Here is a 14,770-nt window from a genome sequence, read left to right as displayed (position 1 = left end):
CAGACTATTTTCATACATGGAAAGCAACAGTCACAGCTCAAAAGCACTTGCCTAAGCAGCAATGTCAACACACACCTCTCAAACATGCAGACAAGCAGCGTCATCAAGCGACAGGGAGCTCGAAGTGGCGAATGTGAACTATGCAAGATAAAGCATTACAGAGATCGGATCATGCTCAAAAAGCAACAGATACGCAGAATGAATGTGCACGAGAAGCATCATGGGCACAATGGCAAACCCCTGTTTCTGTCTTTCAAGGCGTGAGGGGCAATCATTCATTTTGTCTCTGCTTGTAGCATCTGACAGCTTACAGCTTAAGAACAGCTTTGTCCCTTTCCAAGAAGGATCTCAGCCGTGAGTATGTAGCTCAAATTGTGGTCTTGTCTGTCAAAATTGGTCAATTGAATGCTTTATTTATCGGCTGATCACAAGACATATCTAGCCGCGTCTCCAGGACGCTTGCCATTTCAAGAACAGACTTGTAACTCTGATACTTCACTTGTTCTTGGATCTTCTGACTTAGCATGCAAAATAATATTGACTTTGTCACTGCCAACATCTTTCTGGGCTGAAACATACATCAAGCTTGTCAGCAACAAAAGCTCTATTTGCCTCAGAATGACTACCATGAAATCCTTCTTGGAAAATCTGACATGTCAATGTTCAGGCTGGCCAAGTCTCCTGTTCCAACCGATTGCCAAGCCATCTTATGCAAACAGGCAAGAGCGACAAAAAGCACACCAATATCCATACTCGCACACAATCTCACACCTCAACAATCACCAGACTGGACTGAGCTCATGCAGCTGGGCTCCTCTCAAGATGCTGCAAGAAATGGAACAAAATAAGACGGGAGGCAGATGTTGCTTCAGATACATCTGACGGACCATCAAGTTAGCCTTAACATTCAGTGCAGAGTCCAGCAAAAGAGTTACCCTTGAATATGCCAATGCAGAGTGAGAAGGTGACTTAGACACCAGAAGATTTTTATATGGCCACCTACTCAAAAATTATGCAGGTGTGGCAGCCTGGCAATTAAGAAGACAACCAATAATTGCCTGATCAACAACAGAAGCTGAATACATGGCTTCTGAGGATGCTGCCAATCAGGCAGTATGGCTGCAAGTATGACTGGACAATTTTCAGCTCTGGTGATGAGCCATTGCATTGTAATTACGTAAGGTGTCACCTGACAACATGTTTTGGATTTACAGAGAATTCCATGATACAAAATTACTATCAACACCTCTTGTTGATGAGCTTTCGCTGAGAGGATATGATGCAAAGAAACCGACTGAGATACATGATCTTACAAAATAGTCAATCTTGGCTGATGATTGCTATCGTCCTTTTATTAATCATGAGAACCACAAACATCCTAATCCGCCGACCGAGCATTGCCTTGAGCCATGCAATCACAGACATCAATCGAAGGTCAATTCATAACGCGACCCCGACGCACGGAATATATCAAACTGGCACACTGACAGCTCAGGGTATCTCTGATATCTGAACTGGGTCCTGACAGCAGGTCGTTCTCAATGAAGAACATGATAGTGCGATGCATGTTGAGGCTTGCGAGCAAATGCGTAGGCAGGAGGAGTCAGAATTGATTTTAAGGTCATCATGTTTTTCGGAAGGATCGCGCAACCAGGATGTCATGACCAAGCCGATGGGCACGTCTTCAGTTCTTCGGATCCAGTCTAGTCTTCTTGAGCTCCTGGCGTTTCCACTTGGCGTCCCTGTTCTGTGTCGCAGCAGAATAAAGGCTGTTGGCACTGCAGAAGTGGTTGCAACGAGTGGTCATGCACGTTCAAGAACGCAAGCGCGAATTCGGGCAGAAAGCTGACCACCCCTTTGCCCGCCTGAGGTGCTTCCGTCACCGTCTCTTTCACAGATACTTTCTATCATCTCACCTCCATAACCTTGCGCTGATGTCCATTGAGTTAGGGTGACTGAAGATCGATCGGATGGCCCTTCTTCCATTCTCCGAACTTCGACAGCGGCGTATGAGGGTAAAAAAATCGAATGCGAGTGGGCCTGAGCCAGATGATCGAGTTTTGACATAGGTCGGAACACCGGACGGACGGGGATGCGGATACTAGTTCTAAGTCTACGCCCCCCGAAAACGCCTTCGCACATGACCTACAATCAATGCACCCTTTTCAGAAAGAGGGGCTGTGGCAAGCAGCAGCTATAGGTAGCACCGACGAACAAAGCAGTCTTCGTCGATAGTGAGCAGCGAGATAGCGCCTCGTCGAGTTTCATGCTTACGACAATAGTGCCAAACGCACAACCCTGATAGGATCGCGACATCACGCCGACGTGTAGACCGATTGGGGGCCTCTTTCGCTGAGATGATCCTGCTCAGGACTCGCCAAAAGCCTGACGTTTGCGCATGTGTGGTGAAGTTCAAGCGAAGATTGGTGCCGACATTTCGTTTCGCGAGAGAAAGTCGAAAGGCAGAAATTCGCTTGGCAGCGACCCATGCAACAGACGAGCTGGAAAGGCATCGTAGCCGTTATTGTTTCCAGCCTACTGACCGAGATGTGGGAGCAGAGGCTGTGGTCCGATGGCAGGATGAGGCAATGATCATGGGCGCATAGCTCGGAGTCTCTTAGACGAGTGTTGACCCGGCGAGGGCAGGATGGCGAAGCAGACATGATCGTCCAGCTCACGGCGCTAGGCATCGATCAAGCGGAACTGGTCGTCCGTTACTGCGCAGTGTAAGTCCTCGGACTCGAAGAAACCTCCATCGCCGACCCTGGGAGAGAATTGATTGACTCGCTGACATCTAGCACGGATGCTTTTGGTTTCCTGGTTTCATGTATCGAGTTGCGGTGGCAGGAACGACCGATTATCATTATAATTTGCAAAGTCAGCCTGGCTGATGACGGCGAGTTGAATGCGCAAGCGATTCTGAGCCTGTTTCGCAGTGATCAATTCGGGAACACGATGATCCTCCTCTCTGCAGGTTGAATTAAGGATTTCAGCCCAGATGCGCGGGCAAGGCGAATGTGCGTCGATCGTAGCGATTGGGGTGTAGTTTCCATCGACCTGACAAGGGGCTCTCGCATTCCAGCGTCAGTTCTGGTGAGAAAGCCGCTGACAGACACCTGCATGCTATTGGGCGCGATTCGATGGAACGTTGAGATATTCGAGGAGGAAGTGTAGAGCCCTCTCAATCAGACATTAGCTTTAACATAGAGGATCTGTGAACACACACTTTGGGAAATGCTGACGTCACCAATTGCACTTGATTGGTTACACTTGAACCGAGCGAGCAGTTAATGTCGATCACATATCAACTGCGTCCACACATCTATCTCATTGCTTTCTCTTCCTTTTCTTCTTCCTTCATGACTCATCGAGACATAGATGATCATTTCTAGTTCTCACAAATCTTTGCCTTCCATTTCTCAATCTCCACTGACAGCGCCTCAAAGAGCTTCCCAGAGCATCGTAGAACTTCGAAAGTCTGATTCTGCTTTACAATGATATCTGCGCCATCAATGGCAAGCTCTACTGATGAGGCCAAATCCATACCATTCCCCGTTCTTATGGACTACGACCGAAACAGACAGAGAGGAGTACTGAATACCGGGAACAAGTCTGCTGGGCCTTCAACCCGTGCATCAACCCGAGCCGAAGATCTGAAAGACTACATAGTCGCAATCTCACAGTCGCGAGGTGAGTAATGACCGCCGCGGTAAGAGTGACCTAATTTCTATCAGGTGAAGGAGTCGAACTCGGGATAGCGGCGCACAATTTACAGACTGGTCATGTGAGTGATCGCTGCCGCGTTGAAGATTCTTGCTGACGCCTGGGCGAACGATGACAGACAACTATCACTCAAGCAAGTGACGGAATTCAACATATATTTTGTGCACTGTGCTGACGAGATTTCCGACGCAAGCTGGCAGACACTTCGTGTGAGTCATGCACGATATAATCAGGCTTACAGATCGATACGGTAGCCTTTCACAAGACTATACACCACCTTTCCTTGCATCCTCCTTGTTCGATTCTCACCGTCAACAACAAACCCCCTAGTGGGATCAATTCGGGCAGCGGCAATCGCCTTGTTGAGCGACTTCAAGAGATTTTTGAACTTCCATGCGAAGGCTTGCCACGCGACTACTGGGAACGAGACCATGGCAAGATCGTGTTGCTGTCACCCTAGATGGCGCCGACAGGCTGACAATGATGCTCCAGGTTATGACTACATTTCCAGTCTCAGTGTGCGTGGTGAAATCAGAAGTTCAACTCTTATGGCCATTTCCGATAAGTAAATGGATCTTCAACTCGATGCAGCAGCTTTACATTGACAGATTGCAACCCTCAAGATACTTCGCCCTTTGCGCTACTTCCGCGCTTTTCAAGCATCTCGAGGATCAAAACTTACGATACCACCGGGAAAGCCTTCAGATTCGATATGCTACATCCGAAGGTGAGTACTGTAATGAAGAGATGAAGGAGAGCTCTCGCAAAGCGGACACGTCTTCAGGAACGATGTTCATCGACACTGAAACCGCTAAGAATTTGGAGCTGGTCAGCAACTCGTTGACGCACAAAAGCAACGGCACTCTGCTCGGTGAGCTTTAGTGGTCCTAGCAAGCATTACATACTGAATCATGGGACACAAGGATCTCTCAACCGATGCCTCACACCAATGGGATATAGACTTTTGCAAAGCAACATCTTGCAGCCTTGTAACGGTGAGACGTTCATAGGCGAACAGACGCGGTAGCTAAGTCACATTGATGCATAGTCAAAGACATTATCCTGACAAGACTCGATGCTGTGGGAGGTGAGTCAGAGACTACTGCGCGCAATCTGCACAATTAATTCAATGATATCAGAGCTCCTTTCGTCGCCGGAAAGGTTGAGAGATATCCGCGAGAGCATGGAAAAGCTGACGAAGGTACGTCACGCAGCAAGAGCGCCGCAGCATGCACTGATGCTCATGTCTAGACCGATCTCGACAAGTTGATCAATCAGGTATGCCACATTGATTCACGAAGGTTCAGATCTTGATATTTATGTGCTTCCAGGCCACGAGAGACGGCAGTGGAAAGCGCGCCGAAAATTTGACCGAGAATCGTATCTCAATTTTACTCCAGCTCGAAAGATATATCCAAGCCGCTAAACATTTGACAACGGAATTGAGTTCCTGTAAAAGCAAGATGCTGAGGGAGATCCATGACGTCAGCTCACTTTGTTCTATATAACCGATCACTGATAGAGCCTCCCAGGAGCTTGCCGATCCCGCGCTCTGTGTCGTTCAAACCGAGATTCAGAGTGAGTTTTAGTAATTCGTCATCTGCTAAAGCCTAGAATACCTCAATATCGACTCCGCTCCTGCGAAATCGAGAAAGAGATCGATGATGAATGCACGATTGTATGCTGTCAAACCAGAATGCAATCAACTCCTCGACATTGCCCGCAAAACGTTTACAGAGAATCTTGACGACATCTGGCAATGTGAGTTGATGACTTGCGCGACCGACTGACCAATGTTCAGTGGAAAAACAGTTTTCAGGTACGTACGTGGTCTTGGTCATTGACTGTATCCTCACGTTTGAATAGAGCAACACAGATTCACATGCAGGCTTGAGCCGACGGGGAATAAGTATCGACTTTGTGTGAACATTCAAGATCTGGATGGTGAAAACTTACCGAGCGAATGCATCAATGTTGAGAGGAAGAAAAGCAGGTGAGTTTTGACGATTGCATGCAGCGATCGGTCGTGGCTGAAGAGGCAGTGTTGACCTCATCAGAGTGTCCTTCACAACACATGAGCTTGTAAGCTTTTCATTCATGCTTTACGAGTTGCTAGCTGACACTTTCCAGCTGCAACGAAATGCAAAATCGGAGCAAGCGCAGCAAGAAATTTTATCCCTCAGCAGCGAAGTCGTGGCAGCGCTGCTTGTCACAGTCATGGGGGATGTCAGTGAGTTGACGATCTGAGGGACCGGCTGACCCGCAGGTGGTCTGTATGGCTGCAGTGTAGCGGTGAGTTGTGAAATTTCCCTTTCGGCGCTGAGTCGCATCGGCAGATAGCGAAACTCGATGTATTGGCAGGCTTTGCGGAATTCGCCTCTCGTAAGTTCTTTCAAGCGCCAGCCCGAGACCCAAGAGTTGACGAAGCAGCTCTTCAGATGGGGACTGCGGTACGACACCTATGCCCCCTAAAATGAATAGAGAAGAGTGTTTAGCTCAAAGGACAAAGCACCCCTAGTTCGACCTGACTTCACCGACAATATTGCAGTGGGTCGTACAGCTCTCATAATTGTGAACGATTACTGAGATGATCGATAGGTGAGGGCTGGCCGACATCCAATTCTGGACAGAACCCTCAACGCGGACGAATGTGTACCGAATGATATGTGAGCGACTGCACGCATGCTAGCGGGTATCCGTTGATATCCGTTGGTATCCATGTAGCTATGTGGTCCGAGGTCACGCTTCTTTCCAACTCATACAAGGACCAAAGTGAGTCTGGCGGTGGCTCAATGGTCCTTGAACGGAGCTCACTCTCAGCAGCATGTCCGGCAAGAGCACATTCTTGCGACAAGTTGGCTTGCTGACTGTTCAGGCGATGTTGGGCTGCTAGTGAGTTCGCCGGGGAGACCTGAGCTAACGTTATGAAGTGTTCCAGCTCGATTTGCCAATTTTGTATTGCCTGACGCGCTGCTTAGTCGTCTGTCCAATGATGGTAAGTGGCTGGATGCCGAAAGCAGCGCTAACGAATGGAGATTCACTGGACAAGAACCTTTCTACGTTTGCTTCAGAGATGGCTACTTCGGCGATGATCCTGAGTCAGTATTTCGGAGCGTACACCGACTTGCACTCATCTCCTCCGATAACCCAGGTCTAGCGACGCCTCGATCCCTAGTCCTCATAGATGAGGTAAGGTCCAACATGCGTAAACATATGCCACTGACGATCAGCTTGGACGCGGTACTTCACCGCTCGAGGGTATGGGTCTGGCTCACGCGATCGCCGAGTTTTTGATCGAGCGCAAAGTAAGTCATGAACAATCGCAAGGTTACTGATGATGCAGGTCTTCGTGCTCTTTACGACACATTTTCACGATCTCGCCACCACGTTGGGAGCTCTGCCCGGCGTTATTCAGTAAGTTTTCAGCTGTCAGGCTCCGCTGATATTTGTACAGAATGCACCTACGGGTAGAAGTGAGCGAGCGAACATCGTGTGCCGAGTGCTCGGACCTGACTCTGCCTTAGGATGTCAGGGTGAACGACGATAATGATGCTTTCTGCACAAACTTCCAGTACAAAGTGGAACAGGGATCAGCTGTATTCGATCATTATGGTATGGGGTACAGCTCAGTGGAGTCTTTGGCTGATGAAGGACCATGACAGGCTTGGAACTTGCTAAACTGGCTTTCCTGCCTCCAGAGGTCATGCTCCGTGCCAGAGAGGTTGCCGTCAGGTTGAGCGAGCTGGTAAGAGAAGGTGAGTTCTGCAACGTCGCAGTGAAGGGTATCAGCATGTCAGCTGATCCAGATTGTAGGTCGAGACTCGACCGCATCGCACGCCCTGGTCAAGCGTCGAAAAATACTCTTTGAGGTGAGTCCACGGATGAGACCGGATGAACCGCGACTGACAGAGGAACCAGCTTCGTGACAAGCTCGCATACCTCATCAAGCATTCTCTTGCCGATAACGAGTCGCTGGCTAAACATTTGAAGAATATGCAAGACGAAATGTACGAAGAATTGAGAACGACTCTCCACATGTGAGGAGCCGAACGCCTAGGCAAGGTCACTATGTTCGATTGTCAATACAACTATGAATCCATGTTATGTGCTGTCACTGTGTACAGTGGTCCAATCTAGCTCCTTCCCAGGCCAACCTTCGCCCCCATCTGCTATCAATGATCGCTCCTGTACCACCCGAAGCTCTCGCAGTCTCATTCGTTTTGCCTTGCGTTTAGGATCTTTGGGATTTGATGGATTGATCTCGTCTAATTCCACGTCAGACGGTATCACAGATCCGTGGAGCTCCGAGGCTGAGTGATGTAAAGGACGAGGCGTCGCTGAGCCCGAAGTACCCGCTTGCACCAGGGAGTGGATATGAGTTCGTAGTAAGATCTGTTGGACGGTCAAGAGCGCTTTGGACACAGCATGTGGGAGAGGCGGTAAGCTAGATTGTGATTCTGGGTTGTTGAAGTGTGCCAGAACCATGGCCGAGAACAGATCTCCTACACCGGAAAAGTATCCTCGTATGGTAGGCAGCGCGAAAGCCCATGTCGTCATATGCCCATCTTTCCATGAACTGGCGAAGCATACCAAGATCTCGTCCTCAGGCTGACCGACTCCTACTGCATCATACCATGGTGGTAATGGGTTTGGTAATAGCCGTAAGTACGAATCAGGAGGTGATGGGAGGTCGAGGCTGGTTACCAAAGAGATAGGAAGTGGTATGGATGAGAAGGCTACATGAGGTAGAGAGTTTGCTGTATGCAGTTGATGAAGAGCGGTGTGGAGGGTCTTCAGGGAGGTGATGTTAATGCCAGATAACAATCTACAGTGTTGTGAATCAGCGATTAAACCCCGACAGGTTACGGTCCGCTTACTCCACTTCAAATTGATTGGGCGTTATTATATCAGCCAGTTGAAGCATCTCCTTGTAGATTGGCACTACATCCTGAGCCACATATAGTCCAGTCCCCATATCCCCCATGACAGCTATGCAATAATGGGATGTGATCAGTCTGATTTCTCTCCGCTGCTCGCAGTGGGTGAAGCTCACGATCTAGGACGTAGAGTATCTCCGAATTGGCTTCCTTCATCCGCCGGATCTGCTCTGCGACCACCTTGAGTGCTTCTGCGCCGGGTACGTATCCAGTGAGTATCCGCGAGTGAGCGATCAATCCATTTGTGACGAGTCCTTCGAAAATAGAAGCAAGTTGTTCGGGTGTAGTCTTGTGGCCGTTGGTATGCCCATATCCTGAATCATCAGCATTGAAGGCAAGAGCCCCGTGAACTCACCTGTATGATTCGAGAATTGCACAGTGTTCACCACATCTACATCGTATCCTAGCGTCTGGAGCGGGAAGGTTGCGGCGCGATTACCTTTTCACAGGATCAGCGGAGATAAGGCTTATCGTGGACCGCTAAACTCACCGACATAGCCTGAGACGACATGCGATTGTATCGAGAGTACGCGGTCAGGATCGAGAGCTGCCATAGGGATAGGAGTAACGGAAAGGATTGGCATTCAACGGAGGTATGATTTGCAAGCAAGGGAGTCAGATAGCAAACATTCCGACTCGACATGACGTTACACCGAGATCCAGTCGGTGACTATGGCAAGATTGCTTCGTCGGTCATGGCCGACATTTCCGTCGATCTCATATTCGATATGTGCAAATGGTAGATGTGAGAAGTGTATTCTTCCTTGCATTTTGTGATTATTGTACTACAAGTAATGGTGGTTGTATATGCTCAGACTATAATATGCTAAATTGGAGAAGGGACTGTGATGAGCATGCCAAGCATTGACAAATCCGTCCAAAATCCTCTCGACCCCTGAAACAACATGTTCCTTTGCTAATCTACCGTTATGTGCCTTTTGATCTATTGCTTCTTTTCGGATTCGGAGGATGATGACGAGGATTCGGACTCGGAGGAAGCACTGGATGATTCGGAGCCCTCGGAACCTCGAGACTCAGCGTTTCGCTTCTCGTACACCTACAAGAAATGATCTATCAGTAAACTTCGACGGGGATTTGGATACAAGACTTGACTAACCTTTTGGAATAAACCGAGGGAGGCTTGTTGAGCAGCATCCAAGGCAGTCTTGATATCTTCAGGCTTAACGCTCGCATCTCCGGCGGCTCCCTTAGCAGAGATTTCTCTGAGTTCGCCTAAAAGCTTCTTGACCTTCTCTCGCTCCTCTTTGTCGAGTTGGGATTCAAATTCAGCCATCGATTTCTCGGTGTCGGTGACAAAGCTTTCACCTCGGTTGGCTTCCTCGATGATTTGTCGTCGGGCTTTATCAGCCTCGGCGTATTTTTCGGAATCGGCGATCATTTGCTCAATTTCGGAGTCAGCAAGACCGGAAGAGGAAGCGATGGTCATCGATTGTTCTCTGTTGGTGGCCTTGTCAATGGCGCCGACGTTGACGATACCATCGGCGTCAATGTCGAACGAAATCTGGATTTGAGGCACACCCTTTGGTGCAGGGGGAAGACCGGTCAATTGGAAGTCACCAAGAAGCTTGTTGTCTCTAACCAATTCTCGTTCACCTTGGTATACCTTGACTTGGATGGCGGTTTGCCCATCGGCGGCAGTGGAGAAGGTTTGCGATTTCTTGGTGGGGATGGTGGTATTTCGGTTGATCAATCGAGTGAAGACACCACCGAGGGTTTCGATACCGAGGGAAAGGGGGGTCACATCAAGAAGGAGGATGTCGGTGACATTACCGGCGAGCACACCGGCCTGAATGGAAGCACCGATGGCAACAGCTTCATCAGGGTTGACACCCTTGCTAGGTTCTCGACCAAAGACACCCTTAACGGTCTCAACAACCTTGGGCATTCTAGACATACCACCAACTAAGATGACTTCGTTGATTTCGGAAGCCTTGACACCGGCATCGGATAACGCCTTCTTACATGGCTCGATGGTTCGGTCGACGAGAGGCTTGACAATCGATTCGAATCGTGCTCTAGTCAGATTGAGGTTGATATGCTGAGGTCCCTCAGCAGTAGCAGTGATATAAGGGAGCGAAACATCGGTAGCACCGGCACTTGACAGTTCTACCTTAGCCTTTTCCGCAGCTTCTCGGATTCTTTGAATGGCCATTCGGTCTTTGGAGACGTCAATACCGGATTCCTTCTTGAATTCAGCGAGGATGTGGTTGACAAGGGCGATGTCGAAGTCTTCACCACCAAGATGGGTGTCACCGTTGGTAGACTTGACCTCGAACACTCCCTTTTGCATTTCTAGAATGGAGATATCGAATGTACCACCTCCCAAATCGTAGACAGCGATGACAGCGGAATCGGATTTGTCGAGACCGTAAGCGAGAGCGGCGGCAGTAGGCTCGTTGATCACTCGAAGGACCTCGAGACCGGCGATGGAACCAGCGTCTTTGGTGGCTTGTCGTTGAGAATCGTTGAAGTAGGCTGGTACAGTAATAACAGCGTGCTTGACGGGTTTACCCAGGTAGGCGGCGGCGGTGTCCTTCATCTTTCCGACAACAAAAGCACCGATCTGCGATGGCGAGTATTTCTCTCCTCGAGCTTCCACCCAAGCATCTCCATTGGTGTGAGCAACGATCTTGAAAGGAACATTTCCAATATCCTTCTGCACTTCAGCGTCTTTGAACTTTCGCCCGATCAGACTATTGTATGATCAGCGCAACTCCGGCAGCAAAGGAGCAAGGATGGCGATGATGCTTACCGTTTGGAAGCAAATATGGTGTTTTCACCGTTGACAACGGCTTGTCGTCGCGCCGGTTGACCTACTAATCGTTCTCCATCTGAAAAATTGATAGTCAGCCGAATACAAACGATCGAGCACGCAGCGGCTCACCTTTGGTGAAAGCAACTACCGAGGGCGTTGTTCGAGCACCCTCAGCGTTCTCCAATACTTTGGGGGCACCACCTTCGAAGATCCTGACCACAGAGATGAGCGAAGATACGGAAGCCATTTAACACATTCACTCACGAAACACAAGAATTGGTGGTACCGAGATCGATACTGCGAAGATATCAGCAGACATCTCTGAGGTTTCAAACGGTTCACTTACCCTACGACAGGTCCGGTGACCTTTCCACTGTTGAATCGCTTGGAGGTAAGGAGAGGGGATGAGGTTCTCTGCAGGGAGATGAGTGGCAATATTGACGAGATCTTAGCGGGCGATCGGTATGTGGAGGTCCTTGAAGACGAAGACTTACAGCGACATTTCGCAGAGGACTAAGGGTTGAGCTTGATCTGAGCGAACGAGCGATCGAGTACATGATGAAGTTGTATCGATTTTTTGAGGGATGCAAGAAAGAGACAAGTGTTGAATGGAAAGAAGTATGGATTAAAGTTGAATTTGGATGATTTGGATGAATGATGAATCACAGGAAAAAGTTGTTGGATATGAGGATGGATATGTGATCTAGCGACTTCTACGCTTGGAAATGGAAAAAAATGATGCCGTCGGACTCAATCGGTATTACATTAAAACAGTAGATCTTAATCCAGTCACCCATTTAATCATATTAATCTGATTTATCTATGAGCATGAATGAATCAATCCCCGATGGTGGCGCAACCATATGTCTACATGATACGATACATGATACATACACATACACTGGTCTTTCTACAAGTCACTCTTGTCTTGCTTTTTCTCTACAACAGCTGTCACCATGCATCATTGCGCGTGCGATCAGATTGAGTGACTCTCTACACCGATTACTTGCACACCTTTCTTACGGGGGATATTGTCAGTCAGCTGATTGCAGCCTGCACAAACAAATTAGTAGCTGATTTTCGTCCTCTTCAATTGTATTGACTCACCCCAAACTCGCACCGTCTGAATTTCATTGCATCCCTCCAAAACATCCTTCACCGTGAAATCGGTCACTTGTCGACACCAACCAATATCGAGCTCTTTCAGGTGCTTGCAATGAGCTATCTTGCTAAGACTTTCGTTCGAAACCTCTCGCCAACCGAGCAAGTTGAGCTTTTCCACAGTATTCCCAGAATGGGCAAGGAGAGCGTCGAGAGCAGCATCTTGCAAGTCGTGACCTTTTTCCAAATCGATATGTTCGTACCCCGATCTGTTCTTGGCTTTGAGCATGGAGAAAAACTCCGCGACGCCATCACTAGACAGCTCGACCAAATTTCGTAAAGAGAGCCGACGGAGGCGAGGACAATGCTCCGCAATGACCGGTAAGATGGCATCAGTCAGTTCGGAATTGTCGGCGAGGACCAATTCTTCCAATCCATCCCCGATGGCGGACACAAGGGCGATGACGGCTTCGTCTGTCAATGGCGTACCCGCAGCTGACAAATCGAGATATCGTAGTTTTTTAAGAGATTGCAAAACCGCCAAACAGTCGTCATTGAGTTGGCCAACTTCAGCTAAGCGGAGTTCGACTAGGTTTGGACAAGACTTGACGAGGATCTTAATCGTTTCCAGATCGATCCGGGGAGATTGGGTAATCAGGAAGCTTTCAAGTCGCTTGCCTATAGCCTTTAGAAGGTTGACCCAGCCTTCCTTTCGCACAAGGAACGGTGCGAACAGTTCCACCCTTTTCAGTTGCTTCAAGGACTTTCCCCAAGCAGTCATTGCGTCTGCCGATAGTTGTCCGCAAAGGTGCAAATGAAGCGTGGTGAGTTTTGGACAGAGCTTCGACATAGCGATAAAGGCGTCCGGGGTAAGACCTGTGATGGGTGTAAAGTCAATACGGATCCCGCTTCGAATCAGTGGACAGACTTACGTGTGCAGTCATACATGCTAAGAGAGTCCCTGTCGGCAGAGTAGAAGAGCTGGGCTGTCTCCGGAGTTCTAGAGAAGGATGAGCGTGATCGCAAGGAGAGGTGGTATAACGTACAATCGTCGACTTTTCGATATTATCTTGCACACCTTATCCATGTTTATTCCACCTATATCGCCTAGTTGTTCCACATCTTCGATATATTTGCCGATCAACTGCGATGTCAGCGTGTTACAGAATATGCGCAACTTACTTGGATACACAGATCTCCCAAGGCGAGAACTCCCTTCTTCTGCTCATAATGCACGACCTTGGCTCTATCCTCCTTCTGCACAGGCATTTTCTTCCTCATTGGCGGTTTCTTGACTTTAGCGAAAGGATCGATTCCAAGAGCGTAGCAACAATTCACGCAAAGGAAAGTTGAAGGTTGAGAGGGATGCTCTTTGGTATAGGCGGTCTATAGCAAGAAATGGTGAGCAGACAGTTCGACAGAGTGTGATGTACGTGCTTACAACAGTGAAACGTTTGGCGCATTGTCCGCATTCCATGAACTCTCCTACAGCCTTGAGAGGTCCTGGAGCGACATTTGCAGCAGGCGTTGCACTCTTGGTATTGCTGACCGTTTTACTGGGTCCAGCCTCTGGAATATTATCGGCGTCTAAATCATCGGAATTGATGGAAGCCGCTCGATTGCGCTTATTGACCGCCTCTTCGTCAGTCTGCAGCCTTGTGTTAGCATACCACAAGACTGGGCGACAGATCATGCGACTGACATCATCATCTCGCTTCCTTTTTCGCGTTTCATCCTCCAGCTGTGCTGTGCCGTCGCCAGCATCTGTTGGACCAGCAATCACATTGTGAGCGGTGACCGCTCCAGCTGGATCTAATCCATCTTGTGCATCAATGACAGGACCATCATGTGCTAGCGAAGGCTGATCTCCTGCGCCATCTGCATTGAGGTCTGAGGTGTTGCCCCATGTGGTGAGTCGAGTAGAAGGTTCGACACCGAGACCCTAAGTAGCGCACACATCAGGACTGACATGGAACGGAAGCGTGGCAACTCACAGCCAGGAAAGAGGTCAACGCAGAGGCAGGTCCTCTAACTGCTCCAGCTGCTCTCCTGTTGCGTGACATCCTGACGAATCGTGATGTATTGTTTCTATATTAGGTGGCAACAGGGTTATCTAAATATCTAAATATCTAGATAGCATCAAGGAAAAGTGGACCACTTCAGGTGGAGGTTGACTAGACCAGGATCCACGGAAGTTGACGCGACTGCCACAACGACGCAGGAGAGACATAAC

At 48.8% G+C, this 14,770-nt stretch overlaps 5 protein-coding genes across 5 annotated transcripts; 2 read left to right on the top strand and 3 right to left on the bottom strand.

The window, feature by feature from the left end:
- Positions 1–3,512: 3,512 nt before the first annotated feature.
- I303_104717 (uncharacterized protein) lies at positions 3,513–6,911 on the top strand (the record flags this gene model as incomplete). The annotated part of the gene is made up of 23 exons (XM_065969018.1): positions 3,513–3,690; positions 3,735–3,784; positions 3,965–4,157; positions 4,216–4,288; positions 4,347–4,450; positions 4,508–4,594; positions 4,647–4,718; positions 4,772–4,810; positions 4,863–4,924; positions 4,975–5,001; positions 5,055–5,207; positions 5,256–5,301; positions 5,590–5,716; positions 5,781–5,805; positions 5,854–5,949; positions 6,009–6,015; positions 6,060–6,105; positions 6,219–6,270; positions 6,322–6,389; positions 6,448–6,495; positions 6,547–6,615; positions 6,702–6,821; positions 6,875–6,911. The coding sequence occupies 23 exons, from the start codon at positions 3,513–3,515 to the stop codon at positions 6,909–6,911; spliced, it is 1,779 nt and encodes a 592-aa protein (XP_065825090.1).
- Positions 6,912–7,178: 267 nt separating this feature from the next.
- I303_104716 (uncharacterized protein) lies at positions 7,179–7,764 on the top strand (the record flags this gene model as incomplete). Its single annotated transcript, XM_065969017.1, has 5 exons — positions 7,179–7,196; positions 7,248–7,335; positions 7,386–7,478; positions 7,537–7,592; positions 7,642–7,764. The coding sequence occupies 5 exons, from the start codon at positions 7,179–7,181 to the stop codon at positions 7,762–7,764; spliced, it is 378 nt and encodes a 125-aa protein (XP_065825089.1).
- A 60-nt stretch (positions 7,765–7,824) lies between these two features.
- I303_104715 (pyridoxal kinase) lies at positions 7,825–9,244 on the bottom strand (the record flags this gene model as incomplete). The annotated part of the gene is made up of 5 exons (XM_065969016.1): positions 7,825–8,548; positions 8,601–8,712; positions 8,777–8,851; positions 9,016–9,099; positions 9,151–9,244. 5 exons carry the CDS (start codon positions 9,242–9,244, stop codon positions 7,825–7,827), a joined length of 1,089 nt encoding a protein of 362 aa, XP_065825088.1.
- Positions 9,245–9,603: 359 nt separating this feature from the next.
- Positions 9,604–11,993, bottom strand: I303_104714 (chaperone DnaK; the record flags this gene model as incomplete). The annotated part of the gene is made up of 7 exons (XM_018407611.2): positions 9,604–9,717; positions 9,778–11,374; positions 11,434–11,512; positions 11,566–11,648; positions 11,701–11,733; positions 11,783–11,850; positions 11,931–11,993. 7 exons carry the CDS (start codon positions 11,991–11,993, stop codon positions 9,604–9,606), a joined length of 2,037 nt encoding a protein of 678 aa, XP_018262822.2.
- Positions 11,994–12,412: 419 nt separating this feature from the next.
- I303_104713 (uncharacterized protein) lies at positions 12,413–14,600 on the bottom strand (the record flags this gene model as incomplete). Its single annotated transcript, XM_065969015.1, has 8 exons — positions 12,413–12,489; positions 12,544–13,413; positions 13,470–13,537; positions 13,584–13,606; positions 13,720–13,923; positions 13,979–14,185; positions 14,240–14,479; positions 14,532–14,600. The coding sequence occupies 8 exons, from the start codon at positions 14,598–14,600 to the stop codon at positions 12,413–12,415; spliced, it is 1,758 nt and encodes a 585-aa protein (XP_065825087.1).
- Between the last annotated feature and the right edge of the window lie 170 nt (positions 14,601–14,770).

Source organism: Kwoniella dejecticola, chromosome 5, assembly GCF_000512565.2.
Source record: "Kwoniella dejecticola CBS 10117 chromosome 5, complete sequence".
NCBI classification, from domain to species: domain Eukaryota; kingdom Fungi; phylum Basidiomycota; class Tremellomycetes; order Tremellales; family Cryptococcaceae; genus Kwoniella; species Kwoniella dejecticola.
Note: the sequence above shows the minus strand (reverse complement) of the source record. Positions and strands in the feature narration are given on the sequence as shown.